The 26446-nt window shown below is 35.3% G+C and overlaps 1 protein-coding gene across 1 annotated transcript in view; it reads left to right on the top strand.

Annotated features, from left to right (window-relative positions):
- Vmp1 (vacuole membrane protein 1) overlaps positions 1-26446 on the top strand; it is a 115885-nt gene that overhangs the window by 71811 nt on the left and 17628 nt on the right. Inside the window, exons 8-10 of the mRNA XM_077801351.1 lie at positions 14890-14937; positions 18505-18621; positions 25401-25462. Of these exons, the coding sequence (XP_077657477.1) occupies positions 14890-14937; positions 18505-18621; positions 25401-25462 (227 nt within the window). The remainder of the gene's footprint in view (positions 1-14889; positions 14938-18504; positions 18622-25400; positions 25463-26446) is intronic.

Genomic DNA, 26446 nt, shown 5'->3' with positions numbered 1-26446 from the left:
ACATCTTAAAAAATATTTTATAAAAAGATAAAATGTGGGCTGGGGTTGTGGCTCAGTGGTAGAGTGCTTGCCTAGCATGAATGAAGCACTGGGTTCAATCCTCAGCACCACATAAAAATAAAAATTGAAGATATTGTGTCCACCTTAAAAAAAAACTAGAAAATAAATTTTTAAAAAATAAAGTTACTTTAAAAAAAGATAAAATGTATAACTTTGTATTGCTACTGATGTGAGTAGTCATTTTTTAATATTTTTAAAAAATAATTAAAAGGTTCTGTTGAAAAAGAATTCTTGCTGGATGCTGTACCACATGCCTATAATCTTAATGATTGAGAAGACTGAAGCAGGATGATTACAACTTTGAGGCCAGCTTCTGCAATTTAGCAAGACCCTATCTCAAAATTTGAAGGGATAAAAACAAGATAGGGAGGCTGGGGTTGTGGCTTAGTGGTAGAGCACTCGCCTAGCACTCGCGTGGCACTGGGTTTGATCCTCAGCACCAAATAGGAAGGAAGGAAGGAGGGAGGGAGGGAATGAAGGAAGGAAGGGAGGAATGAATGAATTAATTAAAAAAACAGGCTAGGGATGCAGCTTACAGGAAGGAAGGAAGGAAGGAAGGAATTTTAAAAACAGGCTAGGAATGTAGCTTACTGGTAGAATACCCCCGGGTTCAATTCCTAGTACTGCAATAAACGAATAAATAAAGTGAGCCTACTTTCAGAAAAAAATATCAAAGTGGTTTTACCAAACTTAGCATTTAAAACATATAAAACTTTTCTTTTTCTCCAATGTAATTATGTTGGTTTATTCGGTTTCCACATTTAACATAACGAAGCTGCTAATTATTACAAACAGCTAGGCATGGTGGTGGCACATGTCTGTAATCCTATCGGCTTGGGAGGCTGAGGCAGGAGGATTTTTGAAATCAAAGCCAGCCTCAGCAAAAAGCAAGGTGCCAAACAACTCAGTGAGACCCTGTCTCTAAATATTACAAAATAGAGCTGGGAATGTGGCTCAGTGGCCAAGTGCCCCTGGGTCCAATCCCTGGTGTGTGTGTGTGTGTGTGTGTGTGTGTGTGTGTGTGTGTATCATAAACACTGTTTTGAACCATCTAAAAAAGAGGAAACCCCTTTTAGATCCTTTTCCACTGAGATTTATTATCAGTTGGCATGACAGAAGCAATATTTTTTTAAAAAATGTTTTTTAGTTATACATGGACACAATATCTTTATTTTGTTTATTTTTATGTGGTGCTGAGGATCGAATCCGGTGCCTCACATGTGCAAGGCAACTGCTCTGCCACTGAGCTACAACCCCAACCCCCAGACGAAATATTAAGAGTAATTTAGATTTGGGCTGGGGTTGTGGCTCAGCGGTAGAGCATTCACTTGGCACGTGCAAGGCCCTGGGTTCGATCCTTGGTGCCACATGGGAATAAATAGATAAGGTGAGGGTATTGTGTCCTACTACAACTAGAAAAAAAATTTTTAAAAAAAGAGTAATTTAGATTAGAATTACTTTCAGAAATTGGCAATATCCACTAATTTTTTTTTAATATTTATTTATTTATTTATTTATTTTAGTTTTCAGCAGACACAACATCTTTGTTTGTATGTGGTGCTGAGAATCGAACCCGGGCCGCACGCATGCCAGGCGAGCGCGCTACCGCTTGAGCCACATCCCCAGTCCCCACTAATTTTCTTGAATATTTATTTTTTAGTTGTTGTTGGACATAATACCTTTATTTATTTATTTATTTTTATGAGGTGCTGAGCACTCTACCACTGAACTACAAACACAACCCCGATATCCACTAACATTAAACATATACATTTCATTCCATTTGTAGGGCTATATCTACCAGAAAGTTGTGCAAAAAGACTTATTCAGCAGCATTCATAGCAGCATTATTTATAGTAGCCCCAAATTGGAAACAATGCTGATGTATATCAACAGTAGAATAAGTTGTGGTGTATCCACACAATAGCATAACATATAGCAATGAGAACAGGTTGGTTACTGCTACATGCAGCAGTATGTTTGAATCAACTGAACATGATATTGAGCCATAAGAAGCCAGGCATAAAAGAGGACATACTGGGCTGGGCACCACATAAAAATAAATAAATAAAAATTAAAAAGAGGACATACTATATAACTCCATTTATATAAAGTTCAAAAATAGGAAAAGCTAAAACTGTAGTAACAAGTCGATCATAGTGGTTATTCTGGGGGAAGAAATAATTACTAGGAATGCCACCAGTGGAGTTTCTGGGGTTATGGTCATGTATTGTCTCTAGATCTCAGTTGTAGTTACATGGGTGTATTCTTTGTAAAATCCCATCAAGATGTACATTTTATGTTTGTATACTGTATATATGTTGTACCTATATAGTTTGAAAAATACTTGTACTATTCCCTACTCCCCACCCCACATAATAAATAAATACATCTGTACATACGGAAATCCTTGTAAGCCTGACCTTAATGCAGAAATAGTTAATGACTTCTTCTTAGCACAGTATTCTGAAGTGTGTGTTGTCCAAAATAAATTACTTGGTTTTTATACTGGGGATTGAACCCAGAGTGTTTTACCACTGAGCTGTATCACCATACCTTTTTATTTTTTTATTTTGAAACAAGATCCCACTAAGTTGCTAAACCTGGCCAATCCTTCTGTCTCAGCCTCCTGACTCACAGGGATTACAGGTAAGCACCAACACACCTCACCTTCATATATTTTTTAAGAGAAAAAAACATACTGATCAGACCGGGAAAAGGGGTGCACACCTGTAATCCCAGCAGCTCAGAAAGCTGAGACAGGAGGATCCAGAGTTCAAAGACAGCCTGAGCAATGGCAAGACGCATAAGCAACTCAGTGAGACCCTGTCTCTAAATAAAATACAAAATAGAGCTGGGGATGTGGCTCAGTGGCCTAGTGCCCCTGGGTTCAATCCCTGGCACCCACCACCACCACCCCAAAAAATATACTGATCAGTTCTTACTTTTTAATTTTAAATCTGTCTATTTCTTGTGGTGCTAGGGATCAAACCCAAGGCCCTGCATATATAGGCAAGCACTCTGCTATGGTGCTACATCCCAGCCCTGTTCTCACATAACTTTTGAAGTACCATGAATTACTTTTGGTCATTACTTTTACTCAGTGACTTTGGGGTGGTGTTGGGTTTTTTAACTATAGACCATGGTACAAGAATATATTGTACTCACGTTGTAGAATCCATGGGTTTGTGTAACTGAAATAAAATACTCTAATAAATAGTATTTTAGATTGTTTTCTCCTTCCATAACAGACTGCCACAAAGTGGGTAAATATAAACAATACAAGTTTATTTGGCTCTTGGTTCTGGATGGTGCAAAGTCCAAGATGTAGGGGCCATATCTGGTAAGGGCTTTCTTACTGTATGTTAACATGGTGAAAGGCATCACATGACAGAAGAGAGGAAAAAGGGAATCAAACTCTTTCCTTTTATAACTGACCCACTCCTGGTGGCTTTGATCCATTTATGAGGACAGAGCCTGCATGACCTTGATCACCTCTTAAGGGCTCCTTCTCTCAGCTGTGTTGCATGGGGAAATCAAATTTGTAACTACTACAGTGGACATTCAAACCATAGCAAATAGTATTTATTTGTGTGATCTTACAGTTTTATTCTGTTTGTTCCAACTAGATTTTCACAGTGCGATTTAGTTTAAAAGAAATTGCACTATATGAGAATACTTTCACAAAATTTAAACAAAATTTAAAGAATTGGGAATGTAGCTCAGTGCCCGTGTTCACTCCCCAGTACTACAAAAAAGAAAGAAAGAGACAGAAAAGAAAGTCTCAAATTATTTTTCAGAAAAAAAAAATTTCCATTCCTTTCTGACTCATTCAATTTATGTATTCTATAACAATTATTGTTTTACCCTAATATCTGATATATACATATATAAAAATTCTAATGCTCTCCTCTGATTTTATGGTTGACCATCAACTGTTAAAACCATTGGGTGGATGTTAAAATTTCTCATCTTCAGTAGTTTCACAATTCAGTTCTGATCATTCTTTCTTGCTAAATATTTGTGCATTTTGTAATACAACATCTTATAGTTAGTAACATAAAATTTACTAACTATAGTCAGCATTTCATATCAACTAGATTTAGCCAACCACTAATTAAAAATATTTAGGAAAGAAAAGGCAATAAAATATAATAATGCATTGATAACAATAGTACAAATCAGACTGGGGATATAGCTAAGTGGTGGAATATTTGCCTAGAATCCATGAAATTCTGGATTCAGTCCCCAGCCTTCCCTCCCCCCACCATGTACATACACACAAATTAAAATACAGTACAGTATAACAAGTATTTGCATAGCATTAACATTATACTAAGCATTATAAGTAATGTAGAGATGATTTGAGGTATTTAGTAGGATGTGCTTATATGTTCTAAGGCCCTGGGTTCAATCCCCAGCACCACAAAAAAATCCCTACTTGGGCTGTGGTTGTGGCTCAGTGGTAGAGCGCTTGCCTAGCACATGTGAGGCACTGGGTTCAATCTCAGGACCACATAAAAATAAAGAAAGAAATAGAGCCGGGCACGGTGGTGCATGACTTTAATCCCAGCAGCTCTGGAGGCTGAGGCAGGAGGAACACAACGAGTTCAAAGCCAGCCTCAGAGATTGTGAGGTGCTAAGCAATTAAGTGAGACATTGTCTTTAAATAAAAATACAAAAATAAATAAAGTTATTATGTCCAACTATAACTCAAAAAGTTTTTTAAATCCCTACTTTATTATAATTCTAGAATTTATTCCCTAATCAGAAATTAATTAAAAACCAGATTAAATTATATATTAAAATTATATTGTATTAATGATGTATTAAAATGTTATAATTAAAAAACAGATTGGAACTGTGGTTGTGGCTCAGTGGTAGAGTGCTCGCCTAGCATGTGTGAGGCACAGGGTTTAAACCTCGACACCACATAAAAATGAAATAAAGATATTATGTCCACCTACAACTAAAAAATGAATAATTTTTTAAAAGATGGCAAATTTAAACATATATATGTAATTACTTTAATGATATTGTTGAGGAAATCAAGAATAAGAAAATATTTTGTGTACTCTAATTATCTATATTTTTTATCATTTTTTTTTTTTATTTGCAGTTCTGGCAATCACACCCAGGGCCTTGTACATAGTAAGTGCTCAGAGCCACACCCCCAGCCTGCTCTTTTATTTTTTATGTATTTATTTATTTAGGTGCTGATGATTAAACTCAGGGGCAGTTTACTACAGAGCTACATCCCTAGTCCTTTTTTAACTTGTTTGTTTATTTTCTTCTATTTAGTACTAGGGACTGAACCCAGGGGAGCTCTACCACTGAGCTACATTACCAGTCCTTTTCATTTTTTAAATTTTGAAACAAGGTCTCACTAAGTTGCCAAGGTTGATCTCCAACTTATGATCTTTCTGCCTCCCATCTTCCGAGTTGCTAAAATTAAGGAATGCACCACCATGCTGGGTCAGGGACAGAATAATAAATTATTATTTCAGAGTTGTTCACCATGCTGAAACAGTTTATAATATTAAATCATTACTGTTTAATTCCATTTCTGCTTAATAGAGTTTTAGTTGCTTGGCACACATACTTAATTAACTAGGACATAGGAACCAGTGAGCAATTTCAAGGTGGCACAAGAACATCACAAATGAGGTGTATTTTAACATAAACTTATTCACAAAGAATTATTGAAACAGTTGCTCTGTGATTTTTAATATTGCCTTTAGAGCCACTTCAGGACCAAATCCAAGAACATTATTAGGTCAGCAGAAATTTTAACATATAATGAGTTATGAAGGCAGGCAATTTAAACTTCTGTAACATATTAAATGAACACATTTTTTTCCAGAAGTGATTTTTTGTGTTTTTAAAGAGGACTTTTCGTGTGGGAATCATCATGAATAAGGTTTGTTGATATCATTTGAAGTTAATTGTTATTTTATATATTTAGATTAAGCTGACATTAGATTCATAGATTAGCATTTGGAAACTCATATAATTACTAGCCTTGTTATTTCTCTTCTCTCTCAATCATAAATATCTTTCTAAGGTAAAGGAAAAAATATATCTGGAATCCATGGCACATGCTGGTAATCCCAGTGACTCAGAAAGATTGTAAGACCAGCCTTAGCAATTTAGCCAGACCCTGTCTCAAAAAATAAAAAAGAGCTGGGGATGTGGGTCAGTGGTTAAGTGCCCTGGGTTCAATCCCTGGTACCAATAAATAAATATATAAACATTTTATTTGATTTTAAAATTTACAAAAAAAGAACTGGTATATCGCTCAGTGATTAAGCACCCCTGGGTTCAATCCCAGGCACTAAAAAATAAAAAGGAATGGGGATGTACCTTAGTGGTAAAGAATCCCTGGGTTTAGTCCTCAGTATTGCGGTGGGGGTTAAGGAGAAATAGAATTTGTTATATACAGTCACTGTGGGTGTGGTGATTAAAGTAATTTTATTTACCTATAAGTTATTTATTTCTTTGAAAAAAGTAGAAAATGATACATTTTATGTGTGTTATTTATTTAAGAAGATTTAGAGAATGAAAATGTTCTCTCAGGCACTTAAAATTGTGAAATAAGCAAAAGTTGTGAAATGTAAATACAGAGAAATGAAACTATTAAAAGGAATTTGTTTTTAGTTGTACAGATTTTTTTGAAAAAAATGAAGAATGACAGTTGAGGAAGTAACCAAATTGAACTTGCTTCATTGTTCCCATGTATACTTCAAAACTATAAAATTAAACATTAATTTTCTTTGTTATTTAACTTGATGTATTGAATACCTAACATACCAATTTTTTTAGTAATCTTGTCTATTTTTTCTCAAAAATATTATTTTTCGTACATATTTTGACTTGGATTATTTTTAGACAAAAACAAAACAGTTAATTTTGTTCAATTTGTTAAATGGTTCTGTTAAACTGTAGTAAAAGGAGGGGGTTTTGCCAGATATGGTGATACATACATGTAATCCCATCAATTTGGGAGGCTGAGACAGGAGGATCACAAATTTGAGGCCAACCTCAGCAATTTAGTGAGGCCCTAAGCACCTTAGGGAGACACTATCTTGATTTAAAAAAAAAAAAAATTTAAATGGCTGGGGATGTGGCTCAGTGGTTAAGTGCCATTGGATTCAATACCTAGTACCAAAAAAAAAAAAAGATATTTCCAGGTGGTAATATAGCTCAGTAGAAAATCAAGTGGTTGGCATAAAACCTTAAAAAAAAACAAGAGGGTTTTTTTGGTGACATTCAGTAGTGGGTGTGAGTAAAGTCAAGTTTATTGGCAAATAATATACAATAAGTTAAAATCTCCCTCTTTATATATTTTTAAAAAACATTTATTTTTTAGGTGTAGATGGACACAACACAATGCCTTTATTTTTATGTGGTGCTGAGGATCAAACCCGGATCCCTCCAGTGCTAGGCGAGCTCTCTACCGCTGAGCCACAATCCCAGCCCCTCCCTGTTTATATTTTAAAGTCACATAGGAATAAAAGTATTTTAATTCATGAGCAATATTATTATGAAATCAACATGAAAAGAGCTGCCAAATTATACACATGATGAAAAAGTACTGAAATGGCTTTAAGAAAATAAAGAACTTTTAAAACTATAATTCAGCAAGAAAAGTAAAATTATGTTTAACATGTAGAATATTTTGGATAATCAACAATGTTTCAGTGAATTGAAATTGATGAATTGAGCTGCTATAAAAGTTTTTAGGGCTGGGAGTGTTTCAGTGATAGAGCACTTCAAGGCATGAATTCAGTCTAACCCCAACCCCCCCCCCCCAAAATTTTTTTTTTTTAAATAAAGCCTTTAAAATATATGAAGGGGCTGGGGTTGTTACTCAGTGTAGAGCACTTGCCTAGCATGTGTGAGGCACTGGGTTGGATTCTCAGCACAACGTATAAATAAATAAAATAAAGTTCCATTGACAACTAAAAAATATTTTTAAAAAAATGAGTAAGCTTTACTTATATGACCTCAATATTAAAATAAATTTAAAATAAAAAAACAAAATATAATTATTTATGAAATCTAAGCATGAGTTACTTTGTGAGTTATTGTAAAATATTTTAGATTTGGTACAAATATTAACGGTGTTTCTCTGAGTTTTTGTTTGTATTTATTGTTATACTGGCAAGGAAAATAACCCATCAAACTGCATATTCAGCTATTGTTTATCTCTTGTGATGAAAACAACTGTGTAGATTTCATATTAGTTTAATTTCAGTTAATGTTTATGGATTATTTGGTATGTAATTATATTTCTGAGAATATTGTGAAAGACTGGGGAAAAAATATAGGAACTGAAAGTACCATGGTCACTATGTGTGTTTAAATACATGGTAAAATTTATGAGATCCATTTTTAGTAGATAACTTTCACCATTTCTAAAAAGTAAAAATCCCTATTAAAAAGGCACTTTGCTAGCTTTTGTCATAATACAAAGCAGCTTCAAATTTAAAAAAGAAAAAAAGGTTAAAGGAAGTTTCTACTTTTACTTGTTTGAATAAATTAACTCTTTTCACTGAAATAAAGATTCTTGAAGCACCCTTAAGGATAACTGATGGTGGGCACTCAGGCATCTAAAAGAACAGGGAGTCTGTTTTCCTTTGTTCTTGCCTAATTTCTCTTAAGAGATTCTGCCCCAAAGGGGAAAAAAATTACTCCTTACTTATTATTCTCCTTTACTAGTAATGGTCCCTGTATTGAATTGTTGTCTTTTTCAGGTTTTTTTTAAACAACATGTTTCTTACCAGTGCAGTAGGGCACACCTGTAAAATCTGAGCTGAGGCAGGAATATGATGAGTTCAAGGCCATCCTGGAAAAGGTAGTGAAACCACCATCTCAAAAAAATTTTTAAATTTTACAAAAGGAAACATGTTTCTTTAAACTTCTGTAGCCTGAAGTATCTTTTTTTGTAGAAGCAAAGAAAAAAAGGTAGATAAGGTAGGCCAATATTAGTATATTGGGTGATGTGTATAATGTTGAATCATTTTTTCTTTACACAAATTTCACAAAGAGAATGATTATATCTCCTTGCTGATCTAAATTTGTTTTATTTATCTCTATAGTAAAAAAAATACCATCATTTTCAAATGGTGGTACTATTAATCAATTGATTTAAATAAGTACAAGATTCTAGGGCTGGTGATATAGCTCAGTGATAGAGTACTCACCTAGTTCATAGGAGGAAAACTATTCTCCCATACGTCTGACTTGGAAAATTCATTTACTAAAAAATAGGTTGTCAGGAAGGGGATGTAGCTGAATGGTAGAGTGCTTACCTAGTAAGCACCAGGCCCCAAGGTCGGTTCCCTAGCACCAAAAATAAATAAAGAGAGAGAAAGAGGAAAAACTTTAATTATTTTAGGTTAGAAATCTGAATAAAAGTAGAAAATGACCTTTGATGCAGTCATTAAATTGTTTAAAAATTAAACCTGAGTAATATTCCATTGTGTATAATATATACTACAGTTTCTTTTTTTTTAAATTTTTATTTTTTATTATTTGCTCGAGACAATACAATGATCTTGACATATCATACATTTGATTCAAATGGGTACTACAGTTTCTTTATTCATTCATCTCTTAAAGGGCTTCTAGGTTGCTTCCACAGTGTAGCTATTGTGAATTGAGCTGCTTATTATAAACATTGTTTGGCTGCATTACTATAGTATGCTGATTTTAAGTACTTTGAGTATAGACCAAGGAGTGAGATAGATAGCTGGGTCAAATGGCGGTTCCATTCCAAGTTTTCTAAAATTGGTTTCCAGATTGGTTGCACCAATTTGCAGTTCCACCAGCAATGAATGAGTGTGTCTTTTCCCCCACATCCTTGCCAACATTTATACATTATCTGTATTCTGGATAACTGCCATTCTGACTGGCATGAGATGATATCTTAGTTTTGATTTGTGTTTCTCTAATTACTAGAGATGTTGATCATTTTTTTTTATATATTTGTTGATTTAATGTATATCTTCTGAGAAGTGTCTCTTCGGCTCCTTAGCCCATTTATTGATTAGGTTGTTTATTTTTTTGATGTCAAGTTTTTTTGAGTTCTTTATATATCCTGGAGATTAACGCTATATCTGCTGTACATGTGGCAAAAAATTGGTTCCAAAATATAGGCTTTCTCTTAAAAGAGAAAAAAATTATGGAATTTGTAGGTAAATGGATGGAGTTGGAGAATATCATGCTAAGTGAAGTAAGCCAATTCCCAAAAACCAAAGGCCAGATGCTCTCTCTAATAAGGGGATGCAGATCCATGATGGGGGGGACATGTGAAAAATGGAGGAATTTTGATGGGGCAAAGGGAGGGAAGAATGTGGAGGGGATATGGGGGTAGGAAAGATGGTGGAATGAGATGGACATCATTATCCTAGGTACATGTATGACTGCACATATGGTGCGACACTACATTGTGTACAACCATAGAAATGTAAAGTTGTAAATGGTGTTGGGAAAACTGGAAATCCATATGCAACAAAATGAAACTGAATCCCTTTCTCTCACCATGCACAAAAGTTAACTCAGAATGGATCAAGGAGCTTGATATCAAATCAAAGAATATGCGTCTGACAGAAGAAAAGGTTGGCTCCGATCTACATATTGTGGGGTCGGGCTCCAAATTCCTTAATAGGACACCCATAGCACAAGAGTTAATAACAAGAATCAACAAATGGGACTTACTTAAACTAAAAAGTTTTTTCTCAGCAAGAGAAACAATAAGAGAGGTAAATAGGGAGCCTACATCCTGGGAACAAATTTTTACTCCTCACACTTCAGATTAGAGCCCTAATATCCAGAGTATACAAAGAACTCAAAAAATTAGACAATAAGATAACAAATAACCCAATAAATTAATGGGCCAAAGACCTGAACAGACACTTCTCAGAGGAGGATATACAATCAATCAACAAGTACATGAAAAAATGCTCACCATCTCTAGCAGTCAGAGAAATGCAAATCAAAACCACCCTAAGATACCATCTCACTCCAGTAAGATTGGCAGCCACTATGAAGTCAAACAACAAGTGCTGGCGAGGATGTGGGGAAAAGGGTACACTTGTACATTGCTGGTGGGACTGCAAATTGGTGCGGCCAATATGGAAAGCAGTAGGGAGATTCCTGGGAAAGCTGGGAATGGAACCACCATTTGACCCTGCTATTGCCCTTCTCGGACTATTCCCTGAAGACCTTAAAAGAGCATGCTACAGGGATACTGCCACATCGATGTTCATAGCAGCACAATTCACAATAGCTAGACTGTGGAACCAACCCAGATGCCCTTCAATAGATGAATGGATAAAAAAATGTGGCATTTATACACCATGGAATATTACGCAGCACTAAAAAATGACAAAATCATGGAATTTGCAGGGAAATGGATGGCACTAGAGCAGATTCTGCTTAGTGAAGCTAGCCAATCCCTAAAAAACAAATACCAAATGTCTTCTTTGATATAATGAGAGCAACTATGAACAGAGTAGGGAGGAAGAGCAGGAAGAAAAGATTAACTTTAAACAGAGACATGAGATGGGAGGGAAAGGGAGAAAAAAGGGAAATTGCATGGAAATGAAGGGAGACCCTCATTGCTATACAAAATTACATATAAGAGGTTGTGAGGGGAATGGGAAAATAAACAAGGAGAGAAATGAACTACAGTAGATGGGGTAGAGAGAGAAGATGTGAGGGAAGGGGAGGGGGGATAGTAGGGAATAGGAAAGGTAGCAGAATACAACAATTACTAATAGGACAATATGTAAGATTGTGGATGTGTAACCGACGTGATTCTGCAATCTGCATTTGGGGTAAAATAAGTTGAAACAAACATAGCTAATTTTATGAAATTTTGGTAACATGATCTTACAGATGAAAAAAATTAGTCCAATAGTTCCCGTATTGTCAAAGCAATATATAAGGTCAAAGTAAATGAAAACAAACATTAAACTTAACTCAGTTTTATTATTACCTTGAACATACTTCATGTGCAATTTTCTACATGTGTATGAAGAAAATAAGCAATTATGTTAATATTACATGGGAAATACACTTTTCATGAAATGATAAAAACCTTAGATGTAAATTGAATAAAAAAATATATATATATAGATATTAAACCTGACATAATTGACTTACTGAAAAAGTAAACCTGAGCTGGGATTGTGGCTTAGTGGTAGAGTGCTTGCTAACATATGTGAGGCATAGGATCTATTCTCAGCATCATAAAATAAAGTCCATTGAAAACTAAAAAAAATTTAAAAAAGAAACAAAAACCTGGGACTGGGGTTGGGGCTTAGTGGTAGAGTACCTGCCTCGCACACGTGAGACGCTGGGTTTGATCCTCAGCACCACATAAAAATAAATAAATAAAGATATTGTGTCCATCTACAATGAAAAAAAAAAAGTCTTTTTAAAGTAAGCCTACTATCAAAAAACAAATGAAGGGCTGGGGATGTGGCTCAAGTGGTAACGCGCCTGCCTGGCATGCGCGGGGCGCTGGGTTCGATCCTCAGCACCACATAGAAATAAAATAAAGATGTTGTGTTCACCGAAAAATTAAAAATAAATATTTAAAAATTCTCTTTCCCCCCCCCCTTCTCTCTCTAAAACAAAATGAATTTTAGGCAAGGGTAGTGGCACACACCTATAATCCCAGCAATTCTGGAAGCTGAGAAAGGAGGACCCCAAATCCAAAGCCAGCCTCAGCAACTTAGGGAGGCCCTAATCAATTCGATGAGACCCCATCTCAAGATAAAAAATTAAAAGGACTGGGGATGTAGCACAGTGGTTAAGTATTCCAGGGTTCAATACCCTACCCCTACACACACCAAAAAAAAAAAAAAAAAAATGAATCTCTTTGGAAAGAAATATATAAATTGCAAAATTTTGTTGTGGAATTGAGTTAATGTTTAACTTTGAAAGCATATATATGTGAATTTGAAAGTGTTTATAATATCTTCTTAAATACAGTTTATTTAATCTTTTTTCCATCCCCAGCAAATAGGAGATTTTTTCCCTAAATTTTGGTAATGATTATTATGTTAACTTGGTACTACATAATATTATCGATCAAAGTATTTTTTAATTGGGAATACATTAAACTGTGTGGATTAGAGAAGTATATCTTCAACTAGTTTGCTTTCCTAGTTTTAGATCTTCTACCAAGATGTGAAATAGCCTTCTAGCATCTGTATTGTCACCTTTTATATCCTTAACTAGGTTCTATGAAGTGAAGACTATTTTAAATGGACATTTGTAGGGCTGGGTTTATAGCTCGATGGTAGAGCGCTCACCTAGCATCTGTGAGGCACTGGGTTCAATCCTCAGCACCATATAAAAATAAACAAATAAATAAATGTCCTGTGTCTGCCTGTAACTAAAAAGATATTTTTAAAAAATGGACATTTGGGAGGGCTGAGGCTGTAGCTCACTGGTAAAGCGCTTGCCTCGCATGCTTGAGGCACTAAGTTCAATCCTCAACACCATGTAAAAATAAATAAAGATACTGTGTGTTCATCTACAACTAAAAAATATATATTAAAATAATTTTTAAATGGACATTTGGGGCTGGGGTTGTAGCTCAGTAGAGCACTTGCTTAGCATGTATGAGGCAGTGGGTTCAATCCTTGGCATCATGTAAAACTCAATAAAAACAAAAATATTGTGTCCATTGTCTACAAAAAAAATTTAAACGGACATTTATGTATTAGCTATTTTTTTCAGTCATATAAACTTGGAATTTGCATTAGAGCATATGCTATTTTAAAACAAAAAAAAAGAATCCAATTTAAGACTGAGATTTCTATGAAGAAAAAACATGATAGAAATAGATATAAATAAGTGTGCCATCAATATATTGAAAGAAGAAAATTATGGAAATAGCCAGTTCAATACAGGTTTCAGCTTAGAAAAGCATAATATAATAAAAAGCACAGGGCTGGGGATATAGCTCAGTTGGCAGAGTGCTTGCCTCACATGCACAAGGCCCTGGGTTCAGTCCCCAGCATCACACACACACCACCACCACCACCACCACGAAAGAACCCCACAGATTTCAGAGTCTAAAGATTGAATCAGTTCTCATTTTTTTCCGTTACTAATTTTACATCTTGCGCCCTAAACTTTTATGGGTTGTATAAAGGTTATGGTTTTTGTGGTTTATAAGTTGGCTGTAATTCTGTCTCCTCTACTTACCACCCCAAGATTGTTGAAAGGCTCAAATAAAATGTTTGTGAAAACAGTTTATAAAATAATGGAAGCTGTGCAAATGTAAGGCATCATCTTGCTTTTCAAATAAGGAATGCTTAGTTTTTGCCACATAATCATTATTTCCCTCTTCTGATTAATGATTAGCTTAGATGTCTTCATTGATTGTCTTGAAAATTTCTGATTTTCTACCCTAACATCAATTGAGTATTACATCTGGCAAATTGTAGAAGGAAAAATAGAAAGATGTGTCAGCCATTATTTGCAACAGAACAAGTTGATATGTGGTTCATTTTCGATATTTTGTTCATCCCTAGAAAATTCAGAGAGAATCCTAAAACTAGAGTGATGGTGTTTGGATTTATTCTTGAATATGCTGAGTTGAAGGATGTAATATTTTGTCAAGATTTTATTTGCATGTTTTCCAGTGAACAGCCTGCTGTGATGCTATTAATTATTTATCTTACCCATTAAATGAATCAATTATTATTAAATTGTGAGATACTCAATACAATAAATTTCATAAAGAGCTCTCTTTCCTTTCTTTTTGTAGTTTACATTAATATTTCAAAATCCTTCTTTTTATAGGACTTTGCCTCGAGGGCTAAACTGGCAGTTCAAAACCTAGTACAAAAGGTTGGATTTTTTGGAATTTTGGCCTGTGCTTCAGTAAGTGAATTGTATTAAAAGTGAGAAATTTTTCTAAATGCTATCATTTTATTGCATATGAATTTTGTGAATCATTGAACAAATGTGTACCTATATGTTGAATAAATTCACAACCTTGATTATTGGCTTTTAAGTATATTATAACACAGTGATGGCTTCAGACATAAAAGACTTTCTTCAGTAAGAACAAATGAGACAATATTTGGGGGCTGGGGTTGTGACTCAGTGGTAGAGCGCTTGCCTAGCTTGCGTGAGGCACTGGATTCGATCCTCAGCATATATATATAAAAGAGAGAGACAATATTGGGCTGAGGATGTAGCTCAGTGGTAGAATACTTATGTTATCATCATCATAGAGATATTTTAAGATATATATATATGCCTAAATTACTATCTTTTTATCTGGGCAATACTAGAAATATTGAGGATTTAAGATACTATATATAGGTTGGGCATAGTAGCTTACATAAATAATCCCATAGATCAGGAGGCTGAGGCAGGAGGATCACAGTTTCAGAGCCACTTTAGCAATTTAGGGAGGCTGTAAGCAACTTAGCAAGACCCTGTCTCAAAATTTAAAATAAAGGTGGGGGCGGGATGGCTGGGAATGTGGCTCAGTGATTAAGAACCCTTGTGTTCAATCCCTAGCCAAAAAACCCGATTATAATATAACAAATTCAGTGCCAAGCACATAATATTCACCCGTTTTTTGTTGTGCTTTATAAGCTTTTTATCAACCCTTGAATTCTGGGAGTAAGAAATAAAACATGGACTGGGGGCTTAGTTCAGTGGTAGAATGCTCACCTTGCATCTACAAGGCCCTGCGTTTGATCCCTTGCACTGTATTAAGAAAAAGAGAAGGTGGGAGGAAGGGGGGGGGAAAAAGTAAAAAAATTACATTCCCTCTCCTGAAGGAGGATCCTTTTTTTTTTTTTAAATGTAGGCAGAGATGCAAAGTCTTTAATCCTGCCTTTTTTTTTTTTTATTAGAGAGAGAGTGAGAGAGGAGAGAGAGAAAATTTTCAATATTTATTTTTTAGTTCTCGGCAGACACAACATCTTTGTTGGTATGTGGTGCTGAGGATCGAACCCGGGCCGCACGCATGCCAGGCGAGCGCGCTACCGCTTGAGCCACATCCCCAGCCTGAGGATTCTTAATCTAGTGAGAAAGACCATTGAAATACATGGAAAGGTACTATGGAAACCAGAAGAATGAGATTAAGTCAAGATCCCTATTATAATGTTTTTAATTTAAGGGCCGTTTGCCTGAGACACATTGCTGAGTATTTAAATTGTCTCAGTATTTAAATATGTAAAATGGATATGATGATATCACATACTATCGTGGCGGGTTAATGTGTTAAGGATGTAAACCCCTTAGAATAGTACTTAACAAATCAGTATACATAGTCATGTAAAGAAGAGAGTTAACTTTCATTATTCTTAGGGAAAATGTAAGTCCCTTTGATTTATTAAAGCAGAAGACACTTATTCTTTGTCACTCATCAATACCTGTTCTTACTGCTGAACATCCACTTCTTAGCCACTCTTATTTTTTGGGAGGGTACTGGGGATTGAACTCAGGAGCACTCAACCACTGAGCCACATCCCTGTCCTATTTTGTGTTTTATTTAGAGACAGGCTCTCACTGAGTTGCTTAGCATGTCACTTTTGCTGAGGCTGGCTTTGAACTCATGCTCCTCCTGCTTAAGCCTCCCTAGCCTCTGGCCTAGCCACTCTTCTTTATATTTAATTACATGTAGACAAACTTTAACATAAATTTAAAAGATCAATACGGTTCTCCAAGAATTTTTTCTTGTTTGTTTTTGTTTTGTTTTTGAGACAGGGTCTCACTAAGTTGCTTAGTGCCTCACTAAGTTGCTAAGGCTGGCCTTGAACTTGCAATCCTCCTGCCCCAACCTCCTGAGCTGCTGGGATTACAGGTGTGCACCACTATGCCTGGCTCTAGGATATTCTTAATACTTACATTTCTACATCCTTGATTTAAGTTAAAAAAGAATTTATTAATTATTTTGTTGACAACATTTAAGCTAAAATAAATCTTCTAGTTGAGGGAAAATTTCAAAGCAACTCCATGGTTCTTTTAATTCTAATTTTCCTTTCAGTTTATTTACCTAACACTTGAATAAAGTTAATTGGCTTATAAATGGTTCAGCCAACAGCCACAAGGACTGTGGGAGAAAACAGCTTGTGGTTTCTCTGAATTTTTACATAAAATTGTCTTGTATCATTCTTAAAATGTGGGAATCAGTTTTTTCTCTGGGAATGAATATTCAAATCATCTGAATCTGTGTGCTCTGATATTTCCATACATGATTTTTTTTTTCTAAAATATACCTGGGTGCGTGGCATTGTGGAGCACACCTGTAATCCCAGGGGCTCTGGAACCTGAGGCAGGAAGATCACAAGTTCAAAATCAGCCTAAACAAAAGTAAGGTGCTAAGCAACTCAGTGAGACCCTACCTCTAAATAAAATACAAAATAGGACTGGGGATGTGGCTCAGTGGTTGAGTGTCCCTGAGTTGAATCTCTGGTAACAACCCCCCCCCCCCAAAAAAAAAATGTCACCTAGCTCCACAGCCTTGAGCTCTCTTAAAATAAAATATAAATAATAAATTTTTAAATGTTGAGAATATAAGCACATCCACCTATAAATATATTTGTGAATTTACTAGAATGTTTGCGAATGGTGTTAAGTACTTCTAGATAATATTTGTAGTTCAGGCTAAAGCTTTTTTGTTTTTTTTATTTTTGGGTACCAGGGATTAAACCTAGGGGTGCTTAACCACTGAGTCACATCCCCAGCCCATTTTTTTAATTTTTTATTTTGAGACAGAGTTTCACTAAGTTGCTCGGGGTTTCACTGAGTTGCTGAGGCCGGTTTTGAACTTGTAATCCTCCTGTCTGAACCTCCTGAGCTACTGGGATTCAAGCCTACACTACCATTCCTGGCTCAGACTAAAGATTTTTAGAACCCTAATCACTACAGAAATAATCTTAAAGCTTCGCTCATACCTTATCACAGAAAATAGCCAGCAGACCACCAAGAGTCTACTGAATGGGATTGAATTCCCATACATCATGGGCTTCATCTACTCCTCAGGTGATGGGGCATTTACCATAAGTAATAGAAACAAAAGGACAGCTTAGTTTGCTGTAAGCATACTAAACAACAAAACAGCTCTGGGGTGAATAAGTGACCCAGGTTAGAGACACATTAGAATACTTGCCTAACTTTCTGAACAGTGTGGTATTCTGACCAGGGAACCTGGGAACCCATACCTGTTTTGTATATAAGCAAGATTTACAGCAACAACCACAAAAATGGGAAGTTACACTCCATGTATGTATGGTATGTCAAAATACATTCTACAGTCTACTAAAAAGAACGAATTTTTTAAAAGTTAAAAAAAAAAAAGACAGCAAAATATCACATACCAGTAGGTGATAAAATTAAATTGTTCTTTGGATTATATATGGAAGTCCTTCTTTCTCTCTCTCTCTCTGTTGATAGATCCCAAATCCTCTGTTTGATCTGGCTGGAATAACATGTGGACATTTTCTTGTACCTTTTTGGACCTTCTTCGGTGCAACTCTGATTGGAAAAGCAATAATTAAAATGCATATCCAGGTAATTATTCTTAAGATTCACTATCTATTGATGATAACCACGTTAGAGGGTACTGAAACAGACTCCTAAGTAAATTAAGTTGCTAATTCTTCTTTTGTTTGGGAGCTTGTTTAAATAATAAAGCATGTAAATGTCATTTGGAGGTTAGTGAATCCCCTTGTCTTCTTTCTTCCTCCTCTTCCTTTCTATCCTTCTGTTCTTGTTTTTGCTCCTTGAAACTATTTTAAGACTTTTGGGCTGGGGATGTGCCTCAAGCAGGAATGCGCTCACCTGGCAAGTGTAGAGCGCTGGGTTCGATCCTCAGCACCACATACAATAAAATAAAGATGTTGTGTCCATCGAAAACTGAAAAAAAAAAATTCTCTCTCTCTCTCTCTCTCTCTCTCTCTCTCTCTCTCTCTCTCTCAAGAAAAAAAGACTTTATCAAATTAAAGTAGTGTTCTATGTAAGAGAATGCACATCATATTCATATGCATGGTCCAAAGATTATGGTTTCTTTACTAACCACAACCTGAGAGAATATTTCCTTTCACTAATTCTTATTTTCTTTCACTAATTCTTATTTTCTTTCACATACTTAAATAGCACTTCCTCTCTTAGCACTAATATCCTTTACTAAAAACCAGCCAGATTTTAGTATGGAAGAGAATGGGGGGCTGGGGATGTGGCTCAAGCGGTAGCGCGCTCGCCTGGCATGCGTGTGGCCCGGGTTCGATCCTCAGCACCATATACCAACAAAGATGTTGTGTCCGCCGAGAACTAAAAAATAAATATTAAAAATTCTTTAAAAAAAAAAAAAAGAGAATGGGGAAGAAAGGGTTGCTGAAAAGGCAAGGCAATGTGGGTTGTGGTTAGAGAAGTGAGATCTGCTAGTCCTCAAAGCCAGTCTTAGTAAAATCTTTAGATTGTGCGCGCGTACATACACACACACACACACAAACACACACACACACAGGCCAAGAACCTAAATAAGGGAGAAATGGATATGTGTTTCTAGAACTATGACATGAATTGTTTCTTTCTTTTTTTTTATCATTTCCTTCTAAAAACAAGGAAAGAATTTGTTTTTAATCAATATGATTTGTAACAAAGAGAAGTATTTACCAAAATAAAAGCAAAAATAGTGAAGTAATAATGCCTCTGTACGCAAATTATTTCATAATAATTAAAAATATATCTATCTGAGCTGGTGTTGTAGCTCAGTAGTAACACGCTCGCCTAGCAAGCACGAGGCCCTGGGTTCAATCCTTAGCACCATATACAAACAAATAAAGGTATTGTGTCCAACTAAACTAAAAAATAAATATTAAAAAAAATATATATATATATATATATCTCCCCATCCATTTGGCGGTATAGCTTAGTGGTAGAGAGTGTGTTTATCATGTGTTAGGACCTGTGTTCAGCCCCCAACATCAAAAATTTATATATATATATGTATGTATCTATCCCCAGTGATTTTTCCTGATACCTCTCTGCCTCTCATTCTTAGAAGAGTAGAACAGGAAAATTTCAGCTGCTTCTATCTCCCTAGAATCTAATCTTAGGTTTTAACATTGGGAAGAGTTTTTTGAATCTGCCTTCTAGTCTTGCCATAATAACCACTCAAAATCTCAAAGACTTTTAGGGATCATTTCTATAGTTTGTGACTCAAAAAGTTGTTTAGTGGACCAACCTTTTTATGATAGAGGCAGGTATTAGAGATTGAACCCTGAATCACTTTATTACTGAACTACATCTCCCTCCTTTCTTTTTTCTTTTCCTTTCTTTTTTTTTTTTTTGGACAGGGTCTCCCTACATGGCTGATTGTCTAAGTTGCTGAGGAGGCTGTTCTTGAACTGGTAATCTTGCTGCCTGAGCTTGCCAAGTTGCTGGGATTACTAGTGTACACCACCACATAAGATTTTTAACATCATAGGGCTACTCACTTAAAATTTAAAATACCATAATAAGCTGGGTGTACATGCCTGTAATCCCAGTGACTCTGGGGGCTAAAGCAGGAGGATCACAAATGCAAGTCAGTCTCAGCAATTTAGCAACACCCCAAGCAATTCAAAATAAAAAATAAAAATGGCTAGAGATATGGCTCAGTAGTTCAGTGTCCCAGGTTCAATCCCTGGCACCCCAAAATATGTATATTTAAATACCATAGTAGAATTTTTTAACTAATAAAATATTATGTTAAATAATAAATTATTTTGATTTATTTGCAATGTATCTGCAGTTAACCTTTTGGAATCTTTAATACTAATTAACATTGGATTGTAACAGTTTATCTAGTAATCCATAAAATTTTATGTATTCTCTTTTACACCTCTTGAATGTAATAATTTTCTGTGAATTTTTGCAAAATTTATCATACAATAAGTACCCTATCTGTAGTGATTGATATACAGCTTATCAGACCTTTCATTTCATAAAGATTCAAATCTAGCATGTTTTTAAACATTGTAAGTAGATTTTTCAAGTTATAGTAATTCATAATTTTATGAAGTACTTCACACTTTTAAGTATTTAATGTAGTCCTAGAATAGAGGGATTACTGCGCCCATTTTGTAATTGTCACAGTTACGATTGTAATTAAATATTAGTTGCAGGGACTAGGGTTGTGGCTCACCTCACACATTCGGGACCCTGGGTTCGATCCTTAGCACCACAAAAAAATAAATAAGTGAAATAAAGGTATTGTGTCCAACTACAACTAAGAAATAAATATTTTTAAAAAATTAGTTGCTTAAAAATAAATAACAGCTAGAATTTGAACTGAAGTCTTTTGGTTTTAAAATATTTATGTAATTAAAGAAACTAAATCATTTAATGCCTGCTATTTATCAGGACCTGTGTGGAGTAATTTGCATTGGTTATCTCACTGTCAAGACAATCCTAAGAGGTAGTTATTAGGTACATTGCACAAAGAAGGAAAGCATATTAGAGAAGGTAAAATACTTGTTTAAGGCCCTGCAATTCAACCAAAGCTCCAAAAAGCTATTTCCCTGTGCCTGATATGTGGAAGTAAAAAAAAAAAAAAAAAAAGAAGTCTAAAATCTATTTATCTTTCTGAGAGGAAACAATCTGAGTTCCTTCACTAAACCAAGATGTGGGATATGTTTGCTATGTTCCATTGTATCATAGTGACATACTTTATAAAGGCATGTTACTTGATGTGCATCCAGATGTAGCTTAAGGGGTAACAAGCATTTTTCATTCCTTGGGTAAACAATAATAGTGAGTAATAATATAAATATTTTAGCTGTTTCTGAAATAGGGGAAACATCCCCACACAAATTTTTCTATACTCTAATAGTAATTCTATCTCCTCATGGTTTTCTTTCAGATTATCCTTTTTATTAAATGTTTTTTTGTTTGTTTGTTTTTAATTTTCTTGTTTGTTTGAGAAGAAGTTATTTCTTTATTAGTGCAAGGTTGGTCTAATTTAGGTGGCAGTTTTTGGACTTTTAGTGTCTTACCTTTTTTTTTTTTTTTTTTTTTTGAGAGAGAGAGAGAGAGAAAATTTTTAAAATATTTATTCTTTAGTTATCGGCGGACACAACATCTTTGTTTGTATGTGGTGCTGAGGATCGAACCCAGGCCGCACGCATGCCAGGGGAGCACGCTACCGCTTGAGCCAAATCCCTATCCCCAATAAATGTTGTTTTTATTGATGTCTTACTATCTGTTAATCTTCACTGAAATTTTATCTATATTACTTTGTGTACCACGTAACTTACTTAACATGAGTGTTGTCTATTGTCTCTTTACCATCCCACCCACCAACACACAAATGTATGTGGAATTATAAGCTTCAGGTCAGAAATTTTTGTCTTTTGGTTCACTGAGTTATTTTAAAATGGTTCACTGAGTTATTTTAAAATGGTATCTGGCATATAGTAGGCACTTGTTAATTTTTAATAACTGAATCTAAGATACTTCTTTCTATTTAAGAATCCTTCTTTAATAGACAATTTCTTCTTTGTTCATTTTGGTACCATTAGTTCCTTCTACTCTCTTGTCTTCCTGCTGTGCCCTTTCCCTTGTTTCCTTTGTGTACATGATTGATAGGGCTGTTTGGTGATCTGCGCCTTTTGCTTATTTGGTAGAACTCCACTCAGACCTCCAGTCTGGAAGACTCTAAGACATGTTCTTAAATGTCTGACACATTTTATGTCTTATCCAGCAGAGTGAATTTTAAAGCTGTTACGTATAAAAAGAAAATCTTGTTTTGTTTTTCAAGCAATGATATTGTGCAATTATATGGGTTGGCTTATTTTCCCTGTTAGGAAATGATGGTAGGGAAAGCTGATGGTGGTGAAATCACTGAAAGTCAAAACCATTAGTTCTATTAATTAGTAAAATATTTATAGTGCCAAATAACTGGATTTTATATGGACCTCCATTTTTAATGCTTTTCTTGCTAAGCTATCTATCTATAATAATTGTCCTGTTAGCTTCATAATAATCATACACCATTTGTATAACATTGCCTTATTCTACCTGAATATGCTTTAGTCTAAACCTACCTACTTCCTCGGATTTATATTGGGTGGATATAAGGATTGTTGTTATTCTTATTTTATCCCTAGTAAGTATTTCACATTAACATTTTTCAATTGAGCTGAGAATATCTTAAATGTCTAACACATTTTATGTGTCAATGTAACCCCTTGGTTACATTGACTAAAGTAATTTTTTATACACAGTAACAGAACACTAAAGAGTTTGTTATCAGGAATTTGGAGAGAATCCAGAATTATGCATATTTAGTTGAAGAAATATTATCCATCCCTGAAAGCCAAAGATAAATCTAACACCTTCCTGAATCCCTAATTAATTACACCACTATGACCTTTCCTTTCTTTGAGCTATAATATATTGTTGTTCTTTTACCACTGCCTGCATTTATAGCTGTATGTTTGTTGTGTGTATTGTTTTTTGTTTGTGTGTTTTGTTACTGAGGATTGAAATTGAACCCAGGGTGTAGCTCAACCACTAAGCCACATCCCCAGCCGCCCCCGCCCCTTTTTTTTGGTACCCGGATTGAACTCAGGGACACTCAACCACTGAGCCACATCCCCAGCCCTATTTTGTATTTTATTTAGAGACAAGGTCTCACTGAGCTGCTTAGTGCCTCACTTTTGTTGAGGCTGCCTTTGAACTCATGATCCTCCTGCCTTAGCCCTCCAAGCCGCTAGGATTACAGGTGTGCACCACCATGCCCAGCTCCCCAGCCACTCCCCCCCCCTTTTTTTGTGTGATGCTGGGGATTGAACCCAGAGCCTTATGCAAGCAAGGCAAACACTCTACCCTCTGCCCTTTATATATATATACATTTTTTTTTTGTAAGTGGACACAAGACCTTTATTTTATTTATTTATACGTGGTGCTGAGACATGTTCTTAAATGTCTGACACATTTTATGTGGGTCTCACACATGCCAGGTGAGCATTCCACTGCTGAGCCATGACCCCCAGCCCCCCTGCAATCCCTTTTTTTTTTTTCAAAGAGAGAGTGAGAGAAGAGAGAGAGAGAGAGAATTTCTAATATTTATTTTTTAGTTCTCGGCGGACACAACATCTTTGTTGGTATGTGGTGCTGAGAATCAAACCCGGGCCACATGCATGCAAGGCCAGCTCGCTACGGCTGAGCTGGCCTTGCATGCTGAGCCCTAGCCCCTGCAATCCCTTTTTTTTATATTTTATTTAGAGACAGGGTCTCACTAGATATTTTAGGGCCTCGATAAATTGCTGAGGCTGGCCTTGAACTTTCAATCTTGCTGCCTCAGCCTTCCCAGCTGCTGGGATTACAGGCATGTATCACCATACCCGGCAATGTGTATTGTATTTCTGTACTTACCATCTTTCTACTGTTTGTGGAAAGATTAGGAAACTTTAGGGTTTTTGAAAAAGTCTCCTTCTAATTGTGTTCCCTGAAAACCCTTAACAGTGCCTTATTTTATCCCTAGTAAGTATTTCATATTAACATTTGTTCAGTGGATCTGAGAATATCTGTTAGTTGTTACCCTGAAGGCATCTTTTCTTGTATTAGTATCAGTGTCTTTAATTTATCATTTTTTAAAAATTTTTTTAGTTGTAGATGCACACGATATCTTATTTATTTTCATGTGGTGCTGAGAATCAAACCCAGTGCCTCACTCTTATGAGACAAGCGCTCTACCACTGAACCACAGCCGCAGATTCCAGTGTCTTTAATTTAATGGAAAGAAAGTACTTCATCAACACCAAATTGAAAATGTCCTAGATCCTTTAACCCTAAACCCAAAAGGCCATAGCTAATTCAGGATCTAGAAATGGAATGTTCACAGTGCTTATACAAAAACCATCTATGAAAGGTGGATGGATAATCTTTTCAAGATCCTCTGGATCAGTTTTAGTCCAGACCCCTGTTGTTGGAGTAATCAGCTTTGATTTCAGTGGTAGGGGCTATATGAGAACCTGTGACTTCTGTTGTATACAGGGTTCTGAGATACATAAAACAAGCAAATGCCCAGTATTCCCTCCCAGTCTTGGGTTTCATGACTCATATTTTCCCTCACACAGTCATGTATCCTAGTAAGACTAAAGCCGTGCTTAAGGAAAAGCATCTTTAAAATACAAAGTGAGTAGCATTTGAATTAAATGGTGTCTTTTCTTTATTTCTAAAGGAATTTTTAAATTGCATTTAGGTGCAGGTCCTCACCTTTTTAACACTGTTATCAGAATTGTGAATTTATATTGGTTCTCTTAATGACTAAGTATTTATTTTAACTGCTGTTTTCTTTACAGAAAATCTTCGTTATAATAACATTCAGCAAACACATAGTGGAGCAGATGGTGGCTTTCATTGGGTGAGTAATTCTTCTAAGGACTAATATTAATTTCAGTTTTTGAAGTAAATGAGTTGGAATAGAATTTTTGAGATAGCTCTTTATTTTGAAGCTTTTGCATTTGAACGTTCAACCCCTCCAAGTAAATAAGAAATTCTCTTTACATAAGACATGTGTATCATTACAGTTTAATAGTGCTTTTGAACACACTATGACTTTAAGCCAAAATTAGATGCCAGATACACAGTTGCATTTAATTTAAATATGAATCTTACATAAAATTTTAATATTTCATTAAATAAGGCACAGTAGGATGATACATTACTGAAATATATCAGGTATGAGTATATTGTTTCTCTCAAAAAATTGTGCTGTAAATCAAATGCTTTTATTTTTTGTTTAGTTTTAAGAAGTGAATAAGACCACTTTTAACATGATTTAAATGATAATGTCACAAAATTATAGCGTTCTCTCTGATAAAACAGTAAAGAAATAACCTGTTTTGTTTGGTTAATCAAATTAACCTTTGTCTGGAATATGAATGCTATCGGGTACTAAATTGAGATACAACCAAAATTTGTTGGGTTTTGGTTGTATCTTTCATATAATTTATTTTTTTTAATTCACTGCTTACAGAATAGATGTTCTTTTCATCTAAAAATATAGCTGCCCCACGGCAGAAGAGTGTCCTGTTGAAGTACAGTTTGATGAGTTTTAATATAAATTTTCATATTTTAAAAGCTACTTATATAACAAAACATTATGGAAATTTTAGTTATTTAAATTTATATTAGATTTTGTTTTATTTTACATTACTGGGAATAGAACCCAAGGGCATACAACCACTGAGCTATATCCCTAGCCTCCCCTTTTTATTGAGACACGGTCTGTTGAGTCTGGACTTCAATTTGCAGTCCTCCTGCCTCAGCCTCCTGAGTAAGTAGAATCACATGCTTATGTTACTATACCCAGCTGGTTTTAGTATATTTACTCTTATATATGATG

Source organism: Urocitellus parryii, chromosome 7 (genome assembly GCF_045843805.1).
Source record: "Urocitellus parryii isolate mUroPar1 chromosome 7, mUroPar1.hap1, whole genome shotgun sequence".
In the NCBI taxonomy this organism is placed as follows: domain Eukaryota; kingdom Metazoa; phylum Chordata; class Mammalia; order Rodentia; family Sciuridae; genus Urocitellus; species Urocitellus parryii.
The sequence above is the reverse complement of the archived record's forward strand: the minus strand, read 5'-3'. Positions and strand labels throughout refer to the sequence as shown.